General features: G+C 37.8%; 1 protein-coding gene across 1 annotated transcript; it reads left to right on the top strand.

Moving 5' to 3' along the window:
• The first annotated feature begins 3,904 nt into the window (after nucleotides 1–3,904).
• spry2 (sprouty RTK signaling antagonist 2) lies at nucleotides 3,905–12,344 on the top strand. Its single transcript, XM_084107113.1, has 2 exons — nucleotides 3,905–4,492; nucleotides 6,243–12,344. The coding sequence occupies exon 2, from the start codon at nucleotides 6,294–6,296 to the stop codon at nucleotides 7,233–7,235; it is 942 nt and encodes a 313-aa protein (XP_083963239.1). The 5' UTR covers nucleotides 3,905–4,492; nucleotides 6,243–6,293; the 3' UTR covers nucleotides 7,236–12,344.
• The last annotated feature ends 9,680 nt before the right edge of the window (nucleotides 12,345–22,024 follow it).

Raw genomic sequence — 22,024 nt, 5'->3', positions numbered from 1 at the left:
ATTATTACTTGGCTCCATGTTCGCATGTGCATCCTTGCGCTCGTTCTTCATGTTTTTTTTCTTTCTTTAACACCCATTCTCGACCCTTGTGGTTCACTCCAACACACGAGCAAACGGATATACGGTGTCGCTTCCTTACAAACGCGTATAATTGTAGGCTACTTATACAAAATCCATTCAGACATTCCCGTGACTATCTGTCAAATATTTTAGAGACGTTACCGACTGTGACTAACATGTGTTTCTGAGCACAGACTGACACTCTGTGGTTTTTGGTTTTGTTTCAAGCAACATTGAGCAAGTCAGTGGAAATAACAGGGGTTGGTAAAAATATATTTAAGCAACTGCGAAGAGGAGATTGGTTTAACATCACTATCCAAAACATGATCATAAAATAAACTAGATAGTTTTACATTTTCCAAAGAAAAATGCCTTGAGGAGTAAATGAAATGACATGCTGTGATGAAGTCTAAGACTTTCTGCATTACCACAAAAAAACATTACAATAAATGACAGGTCATAATTGAAACTTCTATCTCTCTATTTTCGCGTCTCTTCCAACAAAATTGTCTTGAACCACGTTAAAGCCTGAGGTGACAGCGGAGCTTATCTCACAGAACAAGAGGAAAAAGACCAGGAAAGGAAAACGTCAAGCAACTTTATTAAGCCCACAAATTCATGTCACATTGAGCTTAGCTCAAAGCTAAACCGTCTGAATGCATTTTGTCCATTGCTTCCTCTTTATCTTTACAGACGTGTTTAAGCTTTTGTTCGAGGTGCTTTGGATGGAGGCGATTAGGAAGTCTAAGAAAGAGAAAGACAGCTGTTCCTTGAAGAGGTAAACTTGGAAATAATCCCAGAAGACTTAGTTAGGCAAAAGTATATTTTTTATTAAAAGTTTTTTTTTTGCATTAATGCTTTGTTTTGTTTCATATTATTGGGTAATTTGCACAAGGGTTATTTTTTTACTCCAAAATCAGAAGATAAAAATAAAGAATAATAATAATAATGTAATAATAAAAAAATATATATATATATCTTTTTCAGAACCATTAAGACTTGTTTTACTGTAACAATGTTTTCATGACAGTTAAGCAACTTTTCACCCAAAATTGTCATGACTGAGAATCAAAATTCATTACAACAAATAATAGTGTTTTATAGGTTGATTGTACTTTTCAAATGCAACTTTATAATTTAAATATATAATTAATACATTTTGCATTACGGTAATGAGAATGAGATATTTTCTTGTGTTATGGTAATGAAAATTGAAGCTAGCTGCTTTTAAATGTTCTGTGATTTCATATACGACCCCGATATTTCTTGACAGTTTCCATGTGATTCACCCTGCTATTCGTTATGTGTCTAATTCTAAAAGACTTTTCCCCTGGATCCTCGTCCAACCCCCTTCTCCCATTTCCTCATGGACCCCATTGACAATGTGTGACCAAGGGAATCTGGGCGTTCTTGGGCAATGGGAGTCCCCATGACCAGGCACAAAGCCCCCTGTCAGTTACCTTTTCACCTTTGGCTGGTGAAAAGGAGGCCCCGAACAATAGGGGCCGCTCAGCTGGAGATGGTGGAGTCTCATGGGTTTGGGAACTCGCTCACTCTCTGCTCGTTTCCTCTTTGACTCTCCATGTTCATTCGAGGCCACCTCAAGGTGCATTTGTTCACCTCCTCCTTCTGATAACACAGAGGCAGCCTTGCCTGTTATTGCTTTGCAGCCTGTTAAAAGAAAAGTTGCTAGAGAGACAGACAGACAATGTGTCAAGGGGGGTACTTGAAGTACTTCCTATTAGCCAACAATGGTCCATACATGATAAAGTGTCTTTGTATGGAAGCTATTTCCATGCTAAGTAAACTTGTTGTATTGGTGTATTTTATCCACTATCATTACTAGATCAGACTTAACTGTGGATCAGACGTGTTTTCTTTTTCTCTTTTGTGTATAAACTTTTGACTGTATTTACGTTATATTTAATAATGAAATAATATTTCATTGTAGTTTCTAGCCTAACATAAGGGCAATTTGGATATGCTTTTCTATTTACTATAATGCTGCTATTGTTGATTATGTGCAATTCTGGTGATAATTGTCTGAACAAACACTAAATGTAAACAGGCCAGCTGTTCTTTGTGTCTCATGCCACTAGAGAGCAGTAATAGACCCAAAGATATGTTTTTCTATTGAGTTAAATTTATTATATGACATGTATTTGCAAAGTCAGTAAATTGTCTGTTGGAAAATGTGTTAGCAGATATTAAATAGTCTATTAATACTTTACTAATACTCTAATGAGAGTTAGTTGACATGTAGGTGCAATGTTATTATTGTCAACAGATTGTCTAAAGGGGACCATAAAAATAGTGCTAGTGTGCTGCCATATGGTTATTTACATTTTAGGTTAACACATTTTGTGTGACTTAGAATCAAGCAAGTGCACTCTGAAATGTTGCTTAAAGGTAAGAAAATGCAAGCCTAAAAACTGTGAATCTCCTGCATGGTGACCAGTGAACCACTGCAGAAAATTAGGCTGTTATATGTTTTGAACAGGAAAAGTTGAACCCATTGCAACACATTAAGCTTTACTTGAAAATGTACCTTTAAAAGTCTTAAAAAAGAGAAGAAAGTGTTGAAGTTATAAACATAAGTGTGCATAGTAATATAACAGTGGTTGAGCAACAGATCATTTCTCCTGTGCAAATGTTTAGGCCGTGAAAGATTGAGACTGATTCACGAATGAATCTTTTGAATGAATATATTAATTTGAATGATTCTGTTGAACCGATTAGCACTCTCTACTCTGTAAGGGATGATTTTGTTTAGGAGGAAAATTGTGGAATGGGAGCTAATGTCGAAAAACAATTAATATAAACAATATTAATTAACATTATTTGGAACAATATTAGGCTACTTAAAAGACTACTGTTGGGACAATAAATAGGGTGAGAATTATTGAACCATGAACCCTCCCTCCCCCTTTATATTTTTATATTTATATATATATATATATATATATATATATATATATATATATATATATATATATATATATTTATATATATATATATATATATATTTATATATATATATATATATTTATATATATATATATATATTTATATATATATATATATATTTATATATATATATATATATTTATATATATATATATTTATATATATATATATATATATTTATATATATATATATATTTATATATATATATATATATATTTATATATATATATATATATATATATATATATATATATATATTTATATATATATATATATATACCCCTCATTATTATTATGATTGATGATTCTATTATATTATTATTATTATTATGAGTATCGTTACATAAACTGTTTATGTGATTCAACAGTTTTCATTTTTTTTAGTGACCACAAAAATTTGATTAAAAGTGTTTCAAGTGCAGAAGTTTGACTGAGGCGGTAACAGGCTACTGTTGTCGTTATCACTTTAATTCATGTCATATTTATTTGTTTAAACCCTTTTTAATACAGTTGACGTTTAGCTCAACTAGAATTTTGATTTCATGAAACGAACCTGACAGAAACCCAGAAAGTCAATCCAAACCTCCTCACCCGAAAGTCATTGATAATTTGCATAAACAACACAACAGTGGGCACAGTCTACAACTAAATGTACATCTACATCTAAAATGTGGCGTAAACAGCTATTTTACTGTAAAAAAAAAAGTTCACGTAAATGTTACAATAACATGTAGGAACATCTTTGAAAAATAACTCAATGGAATTGGTGTGTCGGCTCTTTGATTTGTTTCATTAAACTAAAACGTTCGAGTGAACCGAGTCGCTAAAATGAATCGGACGTCCGTGTGCTAATGTTCTGACACACACGCAGACACACACACACACACACACACACAGGGAGTGAATGTTGAGTCCTGTAGAGCCAATGAGCTGGGACCGGATACGATATATCCTCTGGGACAACAGCTACTCTGTTCACCCCCTTCACTTCCACATGACGCCATTTACAGCATAAACCCGACCTCCTCTCCGGAAAGAAGAAAAAAACAAGAGCTGAAAAACTTGAAAGCAGCACAGTGTGTGCCATGCAGCCAAACATTCAACTTGGGAACCGCAACGCTTCTTCTTGAAAAAGTCTTCAGCGTTTTAATTCTTATTTCTCTATAAACTCTGCTCATTTTGTTGGATTCTGGAACTTATTTTCTTTTTGGCATAATTCGCGGTTTAACAACACAAGTTAAACTACATTACGTTCTACTTGGAGTAAAATTCTGACGTTATTGTTTCGCGCGAGTTGCGCGAAAAAAAAAAAAAACGCGAATACGAGGACGCGCAAGTGTTTGCGTTCATCTGGATTTTTGTGAATGAATCTCCCAATGAACTGAGGAATAACCAAAGAGAAATTCCTACTAGTAGGATATACTCTTCACAACACAAATAGGGGGTTGAGGTGGTGAGATCACGGTAAGTGACCTGGATAAACTTTTTGCAGTGGATTTTGACACACGATTTTAGTTTAGTTGAATTTATTTGCGTGTGGTTTATTTAGTCGCTCATTTCTATTATAGTTCGTGACTTTTTCCAGTGCTCATGCTCCGCGCCATTCTTGCAGCTGTGCAAATAGTTGCCATACGGATCTGTCCCCTGCGTAAAAACTTTGACTTACTTTTCATTTAGTTAAAGTTGCGAATCGCTTTTGTAAAACGTCACCTACAGCTGCACGTTTATTATTTAATCACACACAAAGACCCACTAAACATTATAATAAAACCTTTACACATTCACTTTGCCTCATTTAAAGTTGCGAATAGACGTTGATAAATGACATCTACCGTTATAGACCTTTATGTATATATTTAATAAATAAATAAATAAATAAAAGTCATGTGAATGTCCACTAAACGTTTAAATAAAAACTTTTTCAAAGAAAAAAAGTTTCTCTACTCAATGCAAGGTCCAACCAAGATAAGTATCGTTATAAAGTTAGTATGCATGCTGATAAACCAGATCAGAAGTTTAAATAGCATTGAGGAGATAAACAGATGTTTAACAGACATTTTGCTGATGGGGCCTCTCTGTGGAACGGGAGATTGTGCATTGATATGGTAATTTGGGGTAGTGTTATTTAGATTGAACTCAACTGGTGCTGAGGGTCCCGACTGAGATGTATGGTTTCATTTTTTTTTTTCCACCTCAACATGTGGATATTTTATTTTTCTCTAAGTTATTTGGTCAAGAGCTCCGCCCCCCCATTGACAGCGTCATAATGCATTTGTGGACGTCACGTTATTGCTCCTGTTCACGTCAACTACTAGATATTAAAATTTGTGATTCGAAATTAATAATATCCTCATTTTTACTTTAACAATAACAATATAAGTACAAGGCCAACATTTATATTTTTCCCCCCTGAAAGTTGTATAAAACTTGCTTTTGCAGTCTCTTTAAACAAGTGCATTTGTTTATGATTTTGGTTCCTTGTGATTAAAATAATTACAAAGCAAAGGGAAGTTGGTGTGCTTTGTTTCCCCATAATACCTTTTACGAACAAGTTCTAATGTGCTCTGCAAGAAACGAACAGTGATAATGGTGTTTGCAATGTTAAAATAAAATCGACACAAAAGAATAATTATTCAGTTAAGTAATTTGTATAGCACATTTTTCACAGTACACATAGTGCCTTACAACTCCCCACAAGCTAGCCAAAGACGATCACGGCAAGCAAAAAATCCCTGAGATTTTGTATAAATGTACAGATAAGTTAAGAAAAAGGCTGTCATTTATAGGGTATATAGGAACACATTTTAGAATAGTCTCAATCTCTCTATCACTCGTTGATGATAGGATAGATAAGGACGATGCTTGTGCAGAAGACAAACTTCTACAAAGATTACTCTGCAAAGAAATCCTTATTTATTTTTGATCAGGTAAAATGCAGCACCTGAGACATTGTAGAGCAAATATGGTTTTGAGTCTACTAGATGTTCCATATGAACTTGATAGCTGCAGGTGGCAAAGGCCTGTCCCATTGAAGGCCTGTCCCATTGATGGCCAGCCTTCCAGGGGTGTAGAGGTGGGGTGTAGTTGGGAGATTTGCATGAAGGAGCTTGCCATCTGCCTTTTCTTTTTGCTAGTTCATATGATTTACATATGGTTAGTTTATGGGATTTTACTTCCCTGTATGCTCTCGTTTAACTGTCTGCCTTTCCCATAGGACTTCAGATGTGTTCAATGCCAGCCGGAGGGTTCCCACTTCAGAGTAAAGATGGACACGAGAGCTCAAAATGGCGGCGGCAGCGGCTCTTCTGGCTTGCTGCGAGCCTTGCGTGACAGTGGCAGACCCCAAACTGGGGACTCGGAGCCTTGGGATGCTCAGGTGCTCTCCCTGGACCAGATCAGGACCATCCGCAGCAGCAATGAGTACACCGAGGGCCCTACGGTGGCACCCCGGCCACCGGCCTCTCAGCAGAAAGTGGACTCGCAACCTTCCAGCCTGAATTCGACCGCCTCCATTGAGCTCTCCGAGCATAGAAACTCCCCGAGAGCCCAACGAGCTGGACAGCAGTCTACTCAACAAGCCCCTCAGTCACCGAGGAGTGACCTGAGCAGATCCGCCAGTGGCCCCAGCGATGGCTCGCACAGTACCGCCAGGGCCAGCACAGGCAGCACTTCATCGGAGCAAAGACTTTTGGAAAACACTGGCGTGATTGGCGATCGGGTGGTGAGAGTGCAGCCTAAACGGCCAGAGCCGAAGCAGGACGAACTGAAACCCTTCGTGCCCGCCGGAGGCCAGGCCGCTGACGGAAAGCACTCGATTCGCTGCGAGGGCTGTGGCCGCTGCAAGTGCAAAGGATGCACCTGCCATCGGACCCTGCCCTCCTGTTGGATGTGTGGGCGCAGGTGCCTTTGCTCGGCGACGACGACGATGGACTATGTCACCTGTGTCTGCTGCGTCAAAGGTCTCTTCTACCACTGCTCCAGCGATGATGAGGATGTGTGTGCGGACAAGCCCTTCTCTTGCAGCCAGTCGCATTGCTGCATGCGGTGGTCGGCCATAAGCGTCCTGGCAATTTTCCTGCCCTGCCTGCTTTGCTACCTCCCGGCGAAGGGCTGCGTGGCATTGTGCCAGGCATGCTACGACTGCACCAGTCGGCCAGGATGCCGCTGCAAGAACAAAGGAGTTGACGAGGCTTGTTTCCTGGAGTAGCCCTGGGAAGATAACCTTATCTGGGACTATCTCCAGAGCAGTGGAACAATTTTCGCAAATTGTTGTAGTTTTGGCACTGTAGACCAAGAGGTGACATTGGATTGGCAAAAACTGGTTTGAAGTGGTTTGTTTGTTTGTTTGTTTGTTTGTTTTTTGTTTGTTGTTTGCTTTTCTCTTATCCACTTTCTCTCTCTCTCTCTCCCTCTTTCACTCTTTAAGGGGGGATAACGTTTGTATCAACAACCTTCCCTGTCCTTTTCATTTTAAACTGAAGTCCAGAATGTTAGCCTTATTGACATTCAGTAATATGACTGATAAAGGTGACAGACTCTCCTAACTAACTGTTTGTGAATAGTATCTGCAAAGTATGTAAATTAGCAAATGAGCTCTTTTTCTGAGAGATTTTATTTTTGTACATATAATATTTCAACTGTGAAACACATTGTGCCAAACCAGAGGCACCTTGACAGATCCATATATATGATGCATATACAAAACTTGTATAGTGTTGTACATTCGTTTCGAATGTATGTCAATCACTCTTTTGATATTTTGCCTTATAGAAGAGGAACCTTACATGAATTATCCCTACAACTATACTTGTAAATTGTACAGTGACCCTAAGAAAAACTTTATTTTCTAATTTCAACACATTGTTTAGTGTAAAAATATTTATTTGAAGTTTTATTATTTTATAAAGTAATATTTATTTTGAGAGGCATCGTTATAGGCATCACCCCAACTTTGAGAAACAAAACCTCCTCTGTTGTTGCTGCAAAAAAAAAAGGGTGACAAGGGTGTCAAATCTGATGCATATGTTCACTATAAAATAGAAAATATATTAACGTTTTGAAATTAAACAATGCATTTTCTGTGTTCTTTCTGGCCTGCTGTTGGCCTTGTTTTTAGCCTTTGAGCACAAAGACTCATTTCAGGCAATCTACAGTGTTTTCAATTGCCTTTGTTTACCCGATGGATCTTCTGTCAGGGTCCCGTTTCACTTTGCGTTTATGATGACAGCCGCGATGTTCGCAGAGCTTCAGTTTCGAGGTCATCTGAAAATAAGGCGATGAAAGCGATAGTGTACGTTGGCAGATCAGCAAAATAGGTACGTTACTGAGAGATTCTATCGATGAGATCTTCCTGCACAAAAGAGATCAAATGAAGTTTAATATAGCTCACTATAAATGCAATATTGAGTATTGTATGGTGTTGACTGTTATTTCATGAATGATCTTGCAGTGGCCATGACCATTTGAGAAATAATCTTGACTGGAAAAGTGCAGAACTGTATTAGTTTGTGGTGTTCTGGTGATCAGGAATCTCAACAGATCTTTAGTTATGAAATAGTCACGCTGAATTAAGACCGATTAAATGAGTTATGATTTGCCAATTAATTAACACCAATACATGCAACTCCAAACGGTTTGTCTTCTAAAACCACCCAAACAAACTGATCTCAGATTCCTTACAAAGAAGCCCTGATCTTGGGCCAGACCTTCAGGGGTAACTTCCAGCCTCCCCTGCCAGCAGCGGATACTGGCTGCATTTACTTCCATGGGAAACATCTGGCACTGGTTTAATCATTGAAGTATGCAAACCACTAGTTGACATCAGGAGGATCAGAGATTGTTTCTGTTGGCAAGCCGTAGTTTGCTACGCTCCCTCCAATCCTCGTTTGTGTTATGGAAACTGCCCTGTGGGAATTTTAAGACTTGATATGGTATACGCAAGATGCTTTATCAATTCTGCTTTTGAGGAAGTTTTTGCTCCCTAGAGGCTCTGCAAGTTATGTTGCATGCAGTTGTGTAACGTGCGATCTTTAACCCTTTTTTTTTTGTATTAAGAAACCCAGAAAGGGACGTTTGATTTCTACAACATCAGTTATAACTCAATTTGCATTGCAAAATTGCTTTAACTAAACATGATTTTAAAGTAGTGTTTCTCAACTTTAGGACCCAGATTTTACATTCCAAATAAAGTGACATGAATTTGCACCAAAATCCCTTAGAGATTGATTGGTCTACAACAACTATAAGCGATTATATGGTTAGATCCGTGGATCCACGATCCATCAATTAGATATGGTTGGATACGATCCATCAATTGAGAGCCACTTTGAAACCAAAACAGCTTAAAAATGTCAAGGTCATGACAATGATGTTACATTTTTTAAAAAGTAGGCTAAATTAATATATTGCGATCTTGCAATGCATGCATGCATTAGAACGCATTTATGTAGCCGCCTCTTGTATAGTCACAAAGTAAAAGACTGCCTTTTTCCCATTTTCTTCCCTGTGACATGATATGCACTACTGGCATTCGCACTGTCGGTTCAGCGTGCTGGCGCATGTTTGTTATTTTGCCGAGGGTTTGAGTGACAGGCAGCCAGCTTTCACCCCTCGCTAGGGATGAGCCCCCTTCCCCATTTACGCGGCAAAAGGTGGAGAAACAAAACCGTCCCGATCGCTCGAGTGCGTCGTTTTCCGGCTTGCCTCCCACCCATTGTTTTAAGCTGTGAAAGGCAGGGCAGCGACAGGGGGTTGGTTTGCTCGAGAAAGCCTCACAAAGGGTTAAAGACATTACTTTAAATGACAATGGGCCAACAGTTTACCCCCACATTCGAACCCTTGTGTATTCACCATCTTTTCAATGGCCCTCAGTTATTTCACCGCCTCTTAAGCCTCTTCAACTACCTGCTTGGTATTCTCACAGGGCAGACTTTGAGAGTGTGTGTGTGTGTGCCAGCACGCACGCGCATGTTTCCTACTTTGCGTGCGAGTGTTTAGCAGCCGCTAAATGTGTTGTTATGGGTGCAGGCAGCACAAAAGAAGGATAGATGGGAAAAATGACACCCTTTTGAAAGAGCTGCAATTGCATGCCAAGTTCAAGAGAAATGGAGAAATATAGATTTCTCCATTGAGCAGAGAAATGGGTCAGATAAAGGCTGGGAGGGTTGACCTCAATAAACAGACAACAGACGGAACGGAACTTACTTTGTCCCAAAAATTAACACTAGTATTAAGTGCTTGCCTAGGCCGGAACATCTAGTTATCGTCAAAAGGAGTGGATTAGGCTAACGGGAAGTTATTTCATTTTTTCATTCAAGACGTTATGTACCCGTCTATTGATGTTTGGTATGGTTTGAAAGGGTATTGATTACTTCCATCCTCATTCTAAATTTAACAATGTCAATGAGGACAAGCTACACAAGCAAAGAGAGATAGCCCTGACTGATTACCACAGGACTAAATGTTGGGTTTGAGATTTAACTCTGCAAAACAATAAAGGCACTGTTTGAAAATGAAGGAAAAAAAACTTTTGAGGTGCTTGAGGTTAATAACTGAAATAAAAACATCTAATAGAACAAGATAAAAATCCACATTTTCAAGATACTTTAAAAATTAGTCTTAATATATTTTGCAAGACAAAGATACTGATTAAAGGAATAGTTCACCCAAAAATAAATTCTCATTTATCATCATTTATTCATTTACATTCATTTTTCACAAAAGCAACTGGCTTATCTTGATGAGGGCTTCTGAAGAATCTTCATGCACCTCAAATCCACATTCATAAATTATTTTCAATGTTTCAATGAGGGTGAGTAAATTATTTTCGGGTGCAATACATAATTACAGTCAACAGACTGTCTAAATACATTGCATGATATGGAACATAATTCATTCACGTTTAGAGACGACACAAAAAAAAACTGACAACGGGGGGAAAAAAACTAAATTAAAAAAAGTTTAAAAGTTGTTCAAATTTATTCTGTTGTTGAACACTGCAAAATCCAAACTGAAACAAAATTTTCAGCTCCAGAGAGAAAAAAACGCTATTAAGCAAGAGAATATGAAAAAAAGTGTGCATTTGTGCAGAGAGAGAGAGAGAAAGAGAGAGAGAGTAGGCAGCAGAGCAATTGGAAAAGCCCCCAGAGCGTCTCTTTGTTGGTTTTAGCTGGGTCCCGGCGCTCATGCCCCGTTCTGAAGCCCAGATCTATTCAGTCTGCTCATCAAGGCAGAATACTCAACAGGAAGGAAGGAAGCGGCCCATTCTTTATACGCCCATTGTCTGACCACCGGGCTTAAGCAATCAAACAGCAATGTGCCGAGAGAAAGAGAGAGCGAGAGAGCGAGAGAGCGAGCAGGATGAGGTGCTCGGTGGGGGCAGGGAACAAGAGAGCCCATGTCTGTGTTCCATCCTGAAGTTTTTATCTGTTTCTCTGGCAGTCAGAGGCTTCCCGATTTCTTCACGGTCACAATCTGTATGCATTCTGATTCTGATTTTTGCAACTTGCTTCTGATTAAAAACAACACTGGCTTTGTGCACAACTAAATAATTGTGTTCTTTATTTGAACTTTAGCATGAAAACATATTTTACGCAAGTATGCAGACATTGCATGTGTTCTCAAGATAGAAGGTTTGGTTAAAGTTGCCATCAAGTGTGCACAAAATCGAAGTGTTTTTAAGCTAAAATATTGACTGTTTGTCTTGCTTTAATCTACTACGGTTCTCTTCAAACTTTTTCGACATGAGTCTTTGATCTGAAAGAAAAACTGATTGTAAAAGAAGACAATTTATGCTAATGTCTGCTATAGTGCCCCCTGTGGCAACGCTGGGAATTCCATGCGTACGTGTGGTCTGACTAAATATATTTCGGACCTTCTTGTTAAATGAAAGACAAAATTAGACATTTGCAGTAAAATTATGAATAAAATAAAAAATTGAGTGCTAAAATCTTACGTGTTCGAATTTTCTTCCCCCATTGTAAAGTTACATCGTGAAATTCTGCAGGACTCTCTCTCTCTCTCTCTCTCTCTCTCTCTCTCTCTCTCTCTCTCTCTCTCTCTCTCTCTCTCTCTCTCTCTCAGCAATCTCACTACATTCTAAAACTCGTCCTGACATTCCTGCCTGAATGAGCCTTCGGCTTTACCCAAAGGCAGGGGAAGATTAAGTTTCCGAGAGAAAGAGGGATGAAATTCCATAATTGCATGGTCCTTTCTCTTCCACCCTCCTTCTGCACTTTCCCACCCTTTCTTATTTCAGCAACAAACAACAAAGATCTTTCTACAACTTACATGAAATAAATTCATCATAAAAATGCAATCATTGTTCGGACCATTTTATGTCAAGGTTACCCTGTTCCACAATTATACTATATGAATATTTTGACTTTAAAAATGTGCATATGAAAATAACTTGTGTAGCTTATTCTCATTATCTCATTATGTGGAATTTTATTTAAATATTTGAATAAGTCATTGTTTTATTCTTTTTTATATAAAAAAAATTAGACATATTTAGTCATGGTTGCTGAGGAAATACTTTAAATTGTGCAGTTGAGGAGAATTGAATTACTTTTCTTAGTGTAACAGACATAGGCAACTGAGATGCGTGTAATAAATACAGGTACATACATATATACATACAATATAGCCTACTTTGGAGGGACAGGAGCCAGAGCCCAAAATATCAAAAATACTTTTTTGACCTGTGCCAATAAGCAATGACTCAGAATAACCCTAACAACCAGTATTTTGGCAGAGACGTTTGCATGGTCAGGCAGCAATCACATTTTCTTGCGCAAGTGTCAACTACTTAACATAATATATAGTCCTACTGGGGAATTCAAGCTTCAAATTGTGCAGTTTAACCTCAAGCTTAAAAACAGTTTCAAATCATGACCGGCATGCAGGTATATTCACATTCTCACACACACACACACACACACACAGGATATGGACATGATTCTCTGTCAGCGACAAGAAAGCACCCTTACAAGTGTGTTTCTGAGAAACTTTAGCTTGTCTGCCATTTCCTGTGGAAACTAACCACACAATCCATCCACAGACAAACACGGCAATAAATAGACAACACATCGCATCACGTACAGGGGCTCCAGAACGTATGTGGACACTTTGGGCGCTAAAGTCACTCTTCGAAAATGTCATCGCATTAGATCAAAGCAAGATGCATCTCGAAAGAAACTAACTTTATATTCTGAGCCATTTTTGGTCTCAAGGTGATTTTATGTTCCCCTCAAGCTCACACAGGTGAAGTTCATTGTTAACTAAGTCACAACCATAAAGTGTCACAATGTGTTTTGCCTTCATTTCAAATAGTGTATCTATTGTTTAATCATTCGAAACATGACAAAAGTGTGCTTGAGCAATTCCATTGCAAAGCCATTCACACATTTTTATAAATGTGCAAATACTTTTTTGGGGGGCTACTGTAAATCAACTTTTAAATTGTCCCTGAGAAAGAAAAGATGAATCTGCTTTCAAACTAATTGCACATGCATATGACATGTTATAACTTAAATGCTAATAAGCGATTATGCATTTATTTTTCATGTTGCTTTAATCTTGTTTTCAACCGAGAAGGTTCATCATTGCACATGCACTTACATGCATTCATATTTCTGCACATAAAAAAAAGCTTGCACTCACAAAGAAAACCTCAAAATGAGCATGCACGGACACATGGCCGCGCACCGGAATCATTGTGAATCCAGGGCATATCAATTATCTCTCTTTAAAAGAGAAAAGAGCGGAACCAGTTCGGGAAAAAGGTGAACACCGGGACAGCGGGAGAAGACATGAAAGAAGCCTCTTTAACTTATGTAATAGGCGTCACTGCGCATTAGGACGGGAGAAAACTTCCTAAATGAACAATCCAGCCTGGAGGCAAAAGGAAGGAGGGATGGGGAGGTTGGGGGGAGAAAAGAGGGATAGAAGGGCAGTGGTCTTGCCTTCGGGTTAATTGAGTTAGAGGACACGAAGGAGCCCTGGAAAAGGCCTGCGTGGTCGTTAGGGTTGGTGGGGGTACAGGACTAATTAGAGAGGAACACAGACAGACAGAGGCTGGAAGCCCAGCAGGCTTTTGGAGAGCGGGATCGTGAACTGAGAAACTTCTGGAAAGAGGGAGTCGAGGAATTTGTGTTTGCGGATCTGTTTAGTTGCCCTTAAAGGAGGTCAAGTTGTATTTTATTTGAGAGATTTGCAAAATACTCAACATTTTGCATGTTTTATTCCAAAAGTTAATTCATTCTGTTAGCTGTTCTTATATCGACATGTTCTCATGCACACTAAAAACCACTCTAATCCCCTTTGCAACTACCTAGCAACCACTCAAAACAGGTCAGTAACCACTCAGAACATCCCAGCAACCTCATAGCAACAGGCAATAGCTAAAATTCACAGAGAACAGTCTAGCATCATTGCGGTCAGTTTTGCACTGAAAAACATTGATCATATTTTCTTCAGAAAGTTTACAAATGTAGTTTATGTTGTCTAGAGATCAGAATGAGGAGAAGTACATATAAATTATATGGAAAGCCCATCGCCAGGCCCTCTAGATCATGTAAACAGTGAACTGGGCATGTAGCCCACACGTCTACTGGATGTATGAGGTTGTCAGCCAAAGTGTAATCACAGTACAACACCAACACAACAGGAAAGGCAAAAGCTACACATGACTCCAGTCAAAAACACTCAAATGTTTGTCTCAACCACAAACACGACAAACGTTAACAAGCCCCACCGACCTGCAACATGTCAACGTGACACAATTCCACATGTCACAACTAATTATAATGTCTCTTTATTGACACATTTCTCTGAACATGCCCAGAGGTTGCTCTATCATCACACAGGAGACGTGAGTCGTGTTTCATGTACGTGTCAAATTCATATCATGTTCCTTATAAAACTAATATATATATATATAAAATGTATAAAACCTTTTCTTAAGTTTTATAAGGAACATTAGGACGGTATAAGCCTCTTGTATAATTTATAAAATATTAAAATATATATAATATTCATATTATTTAAAAAATGTATAATGATCATTAATGATATTATTATAATTACATTAATTAAAAAATATAATTAAATAATTGTTATAAAATGCAATGTTATAAATAATACAATAAAAAAAAATACAATTATATGGGGAGTTTCCACCGAGGAGGCAAGGGAGGCAGTGCCTCCTCAAAAAAGTGGATGAGAAGAGAATCCATATTACAAAAATAAAACAACACAAGTATTACAAAGTGTGACATTAAAAAGTGTATAAATCACTCGTTTTTCTCAGGTGACGGGAAAGTCACGTGAGCGGAGTCAATCCCGCCTCTTGTTTCATGCGCGTTCTCGAATCGGTCTGAATGAAGTAGGCCTATGATCAAAATAATGGCGTTGGAAAACTGTAAAAAGTAAACGATTAACTCACCTATTTAAGATATCACTGCTTAATGTCACATCAAAATCAAACTTAAAATGGCCTGAAAACATGATGACTGCGGGGGGGGGGTTTTTGTTTGTTTTTTGTGATCAGTTTGGTGAAATGAAAGACATCTTCGTGTCTGACCAGTGTTTACCGAACTTGATGACTGATGATTTGAAAATACTGTAAGTTGACTATTAAAAATAACAGCTGAACATCAATTCACAAATAAAACAGGCTATATTTTGTGTTACTGCCTTTAGATGTTATTTTGGAATAAATGTAAAAATATGTAAAAACACTAACTTGATGAAACTTATACTTGTTTTAAATAAATAGAACATTATATAGTTAGTGTAAACATAAAAAATAGAATCTTTGCCTATTTTGTCTCACTTTTTTAATGTAATGTTTATTTAACCAGGAAGATTAAGTGTAATAGGGACATACATTTATATTTTATATACATATAATATCTATAAAAAATGTGAGGACTTTGCCTCCTCATTTTAAAACACCTCCACACACAACTGATATATATAAGTCCTGTGAGTGAGTATTAAGGTCTAGAAAGGGATCATTACAGTGGGTTGCCCTATGAGATGTGAACCGATTGCAGAACCTCACAAGTCCCTGACTGACACATAATATAATTAATGACTGACTGTAAATACCACTTCCCATCCGTACCCATTCACTCGCTCCCAACAACCAGCCAGCGGTACACAATGGTGTCCACAAGAGCAGGACTAACAACAGCATTTAACATAAACCCTTAAGCAGGAACAGAGCGCTTTAGCTTTGGCAAATCATTAACCAGGCCGCCACCGTCGTGGCGACACCGGGACTGCAGCTTCAGGGCTCTTATGATGTTCTCAATCTGAAAGCAGTAGCGATCTCTTTTGCATGCACGCACACTTCTGCGCTATCTACCCCTCTCCCTCCCCCATTTCAGGCCATGTGAAGTCATCAAACGGGACGGTCAGCAGTGGTTTAGCATGATGGTGTTTGAACCCAGGAGCTGATTGTTGTTGACTCACGCCGCACTGGAGTGTGTGCACGTCTCGGCACTGATTAGCACAGTCTCCATCTGTTTCTAAGCAGCAGCGACCGTTTTTTTGATCCCATTTCCTAACTAAATGCGTGTCTTTTTATACATTCATTTGTGCCAGACATAATTTGACTCACTCACTGACGAACAGTTGTTGGTGGCGTGTCGCATCTAAACTTTTTATTGGCACTTTAAAGTGTTAAAGTAGTCTTGCATGGGCCTTTCTACCAACTTTTCATGTTTGTCCTTATCTTCACAAGGGGAAAGGGGCTCTGATGTTTAAACAAGGTTGTTAAGTTTATAGGTTCAGTCTCGAGAGCCGGGGCGCCAACTGCTTCATAAACGACCACTTTATCTCAGACAAAAAAATGTTGCTAAATAATTTCTTCTTTATGTGAGACACAGTGACTTTGGAGTAATGATGGCCATAGGAAAAAAGAAAAGAAAAAACACATGCGATTGTCTCAAACTGTGCTTAGATCTTAAAATGAACTCAAACATTTCTCACCACATTCTTCCAAGACGAAATGATCTGAGTTAATAAGGTAATTGCGACTTTTTATCTCACAATTCCGACTTTTGTTTCTCAGAATTGCGTGATTATAAAATTTGCAATTCTGAGTTATAAAGTTAGAACTGTGAGATGTAAACTTGCAATTCTGAGAAACAAATCAGTCTTTTTTTTCCTCAGAATAGAACTACTGAACATATGTGAGTATATACATGTATCACAATTCTGAGAAAAAAGTCAGATTTTCCAGATAAAAGTCACAATTATCTTCTTTTTTTTCCGTGGTGAAAACAAGCTTTGATATAAATTACTCTTTTTTTTTTCTTTTTTTTTTGTTAACCAGGCAAAAAACCTGCAGTAGGATTCATGTCCATAGCATAAACGGTTGCAGGACAAGTTAGGCACTGAATTTCATGGTTTAATGTTTTGTATAAAACACTACGAGCAACAGTATTTGATGACGCGTGGCGTACCACCAACCATAAACTGTAACTCGAAATATGAATCATTTATGATATTTGAACAAAGCATAATTCAGGTGAACTACAAGCGTGAAGCTCAGCTTGCTAAAAAAGTTTGCATGTATGCAAATCTACTAGCAGTGAAATCCATTAGAGATGTAGGACACATTATGTGATATGCAAACATAACCTCAGAACATAAAACTACTCTTTCATTTTGAGATCACTGTTCTATCTCTTCCAACCGTGCTTAAGTCATGGCTCCTGGCGTACAAGTTCCCCTTTGAAAAGACCCATTGAGACACGAGTTATAAACTCGAGGTACACAAACCTACAAGCCAAACACGGTCACATAACCACTAAGGTAAAAAATTACCTTTTTAAAGCAATGCTGAGTGAGTTGCTCAAACTAAGAGGAGGAGTATGTTTAGTATAAAACAGGTTGTGTTAAATATGAATTGGGCAGCTGCGATAATGAAAATATCCTTCGTCACAAGGGCAATAAAAATGGGTCAGGCCACATTTCTTTGACAAACACTGAGACGGACAGCCACCCAGTCATTCAGCAAGTAATACACACAGACTTTCTTCCAAATTTTTCCCCATACAAAGTTACTTTCCATAAAGTATTGCACTGCGCTTGTTTCTTAAACGGATTTCCCATGATCTGCAACTAAATTCAATTAAAGCTCCATAAATCTCGGAAACTGGGATTAAACTCAAGCACATGATTAATGGACCTGTTTTATTAGTGGTTTCTCCGTACAGCTGTGGATCCCTCTGTCAGCCAAAGTTTAATAATTGTGTTTGCTAAGGCAAGCATCACTATTACTATTGCTCATAGGGTCAGGGATTTGAACAAACCACTAAGTATTATGTAATCCCACGTATTAAACTTTAACCTGTAACTCGTTCCATACCATTATATGCAATGGATATGAATGATAAATATATGAATGATATATTGCAAATCTTTTTTGAGGAGTGTGCTATTACTTCTATAAACAATCAGAACTTCACCTGGTAGAAAAATTAAAAATATTCATATCTGATGGTGGGTTCCAATCAAAACATGCTTAAACCATTCAGAACACCTTTATCAAACGCATAGCAACACCCTGGCAACCCCCTAATTCTCAGGTCGTGCTAGCAACTGCATAGCACTGCACTAATAATCAGTCAGAACACCTTAGTAACACCCTAGCAACTGCATAGCAATGTTCTAAAAACAATTAGAACACCAGAGCAATCACATTGCAACACCCTAGCAACCACCCAGAACACCCCAGCAACTGCATAGCAGTGTACTATAAAATGATCTTGTTAATTTAATGCTGTTTTTTAAAGATCCAATACAGTCCTTTAAATGAATAGTTCACCCAAAAAATGAAAATGATCCCATAATTTACTCACCCTCAAGCCATCCTAGGTGTTTATGCCTTTCTTCTTTCAACCAAACACAATCAGAGTTATATTAAATAATATCCTGGCTCTTCCCACCTTTTTATAACGGCACTGAATAGTGCCCAAATTTTTTAAGCTCCAAAAAGCACATCCATCATAACAGCAATCCATATGACTCCAGTGGGTTAATAAATGCCTTCTGAAGCGAAGTGATGGGTTTTTGTAAGGAAAATATAAAGTTTGAAATATTTATATTTGTCTTACAGAAACCCATCGCTTCACTTCAGAAGGCATTTATTAACCCACTGGAGTCTATTCAATCCCATTACAAAGCTTGGAAGAGACAGAATATTATTTAAAATAACTCTGATTGTGTTCGGCTGAAAGAAGAAAGTCATAGACACATAGGATGGTTTGAGGGTGATTAAATTATGGGATAATTTTCATTTAAGAGTCTCATTTGTGTTAGCATTTCACCCTAAAGTGGATACAAAATAAATCATCAGGAAAAAATAAGTTAAACCCCTTTTTGCACCGTCCACCGTAGCTTCTCTAGTCTATAAGGAGGGTGTAACAAAAAACAGATGCAGCAGTCTGGGACAATGGATTTGCGAGTGTCACACTATTCACCTTCGCTGCAAGAGAGAACCTGTTAGTGGATAGGAAACATGTCCTCATTGAATAGGTGGAGGATACAGGGTGGAGACGGATAGGTTGGGGGTTAATAGACAGTTAAAACCAGGCCCTATATTCAAAATAAAAGTTAAAACACTTAATGATAATAACAAAGTCTTTTTTTTATTATGAACTCACTTATGTGGCTGTATTAGTGCCTACACTGTTAGGTATTCTAAATAAAAATGTATGCCCTTAAAAAAAAACACAGCACACACCAAAAGTGGATAAAAAGTACATTTTAATACAACTGATTATTGTGATTATCAATTTTAGATATTGAATGAAAATGCCTTTTTCCCAACTGAGATTGTTTACAACTTTGTCCTTTTGTCATGTTACCTTTAATGTGCTTTCAATTTCTAAGTAAGTTAGCTTGAATGTTCAAAAAGATTATTAAAAGTACAGCTTAAACTCTAGATGTAAACACTGTGACAAAGAGAAAGAAACAGTCAAGGGAAGAAATGGTAATTCCTTTTCATTTAATTAAATGTGAAATTTTAATGCATGACATATTTCCTCATTTTGCTAAAGTGAGTAGTCACAGATTGACATTAATATTACAGTAAAATAAAATAAAACATAATGAGGTTCCTACCTGCATTTCTGACCTGTTTTGATCTGAATTTAACCTGCATCAAGTTCTCTGATATACCCTTAGTAGTTTATGCTCAAATATTTCCACACTTCTAGAAGAAATCTAGTCTTAATAAAAACAAATATTGCATATTTACTGTATGTCAATGGCTTTACAAATCAACCAAGTAATAAAAACCCCTTAATGTTGATGCTGTGTAGATCTGCTAAACCTCATCAACTCATCACAGGAAACTTACAACCCACGCATGCTAAAACTGCACATGCTTAAGTGTATGGCATTGTCTTTTCAAATGATAGTGTCAAACAATTGTATTACATTTCACTGCATAATTGGCATTTATATTTAAAATAACACTAGCACATTCAAGCTAATAATTTCAAATTGAACAAAGTATTTGTACACTTTGGGGTAGTCAAACATTAGTAGGAGATAACTACACCTGTGGTTAAACTGCTAGGACAACTGTCTTAATGTATTTATTAACAATCACAAAAAACACCAGTTGATCAAAAGTCAATGCAAGAATAGAGATTTGTTTACAGGTGTCATATAGAATTATATAAATAAATAAACCTGAAAATGTAATTTCTATAATCATCAGTGGTGCAATTTGTGATGGAGCACACAGTCATATGCAGCACAAAAAAAGTGACGTTTCGAGTGGTTTCCTGTGATGTTATTATATCAAACCAGCAATTTCCGAGAGGATTTGGGGCTGCTTCTCTGGGTCCTCAGGCACCAGGGAGGTCCAACCCATCCTGCCAAGATGGTCTGCGGGGAAAGCTGGTCCCAATATCTGCACACATGAAAACATTCCTCCGTTGATTTATTTTTAGACCTAATCTCAAACAGATTTCCACGTTGAGCAAGTCGGCTGGGACCGAGAGAGGTTGCGCCCAATCCATGGAAGCATGGCCCCTCTGAAAATGAATGTTATTCTGTTTTTCTTCTGGGATTTGAATTCTGTCACTTTCCGCTCGTTTGGTAGTAAGCCAGCTAAGCCAGAAAAAGCTGTAGTTTACGGGACAAGTAAGCGAAAGATTTGTTTGTGACACTGGGAAAAGAGGATTGGCGTGTTGGAATGTGTAAAGTACTTTATTATTCCCACGTCCCCATGAAATATCCTTTCACAGCCTTGTGTTGGATTGTTTAACGCACTGAACAGTAAATTTCTTTAGACACAATAACTACATTTTATAGAGTGGTTTGTGCTTGTGCAAAATGCACCGCCACAGTTCTAGGATGTTCTGGGTGGTCTCTTAGTGGTTCCTTACTGGTCCAAGTCTAAAGAGCCCACCTTCAGGTCACTGTGATAGTCTAATCCTAGATACGCCTTGGGTCCCTGCTTCAAAGAAAAGCTAGACTTTTCGCTTGTTTTTTTTTTTTCAAATTTCAAATTTATTAAGAGGAAACCCCTTGAGATGTAACATCTCGTTTTCAAGGGGGCCTCAGAAAAGAAAAGAAAAACTTACATAACAGGTATACATACATACAGACAAACAAAAGACAAGATACAAAATACAAAGTACAAAAGCTCTCCCTCACACCAAAACCACCCATACCCTCCCATTACCAACCACTAGGTATTCAACAGTTAAGGACTTTCGTATAGACATACATATATGTTCCCATATAAACATACACACATATACTGTAAATATACATATGCATACACATATACATAAACACATACATAAACACATACTGTACATGCTCATATGAGAAAATATTAGGCAAGAGAAAAACAGTTGCAGCTTGTATACAAGTAGTTAAGGAGAGACATCTTGAAGTGATGAAAGGAGGAGATAGATCTTAGAGACCCAGGTAAACTATTCCAGTCGGATGGTGCTTTAA

The sequence above is a fragment of the Abramis brama genome, assembly GCF_963993115.1.
Source record: "Abramis brama genome assembly, chromosome: 2".
Classification (NCBI taxonomy): domain Eukaryota; kingdom Metazoa; phylum Chordata; class Actinopteri; order Cypriniformes; family Leuciscidae; genus Abramis; species Abramis brama.
The sequence above is the reverse complement of the archived record's forward strand: the minus strand, read 5'-3'. Positions and strand labels throughout refer to the sequence as shown.

Excerpts from the sequence above, each read along its gene's own strand:
- spry2 (XM_084107113.1), top strand. The coding sequence starts at position 6,294 with ATGGACACGAGAGCTCAAAATGGCGGCGGCAGCGGCTCTTCTGGCTTG.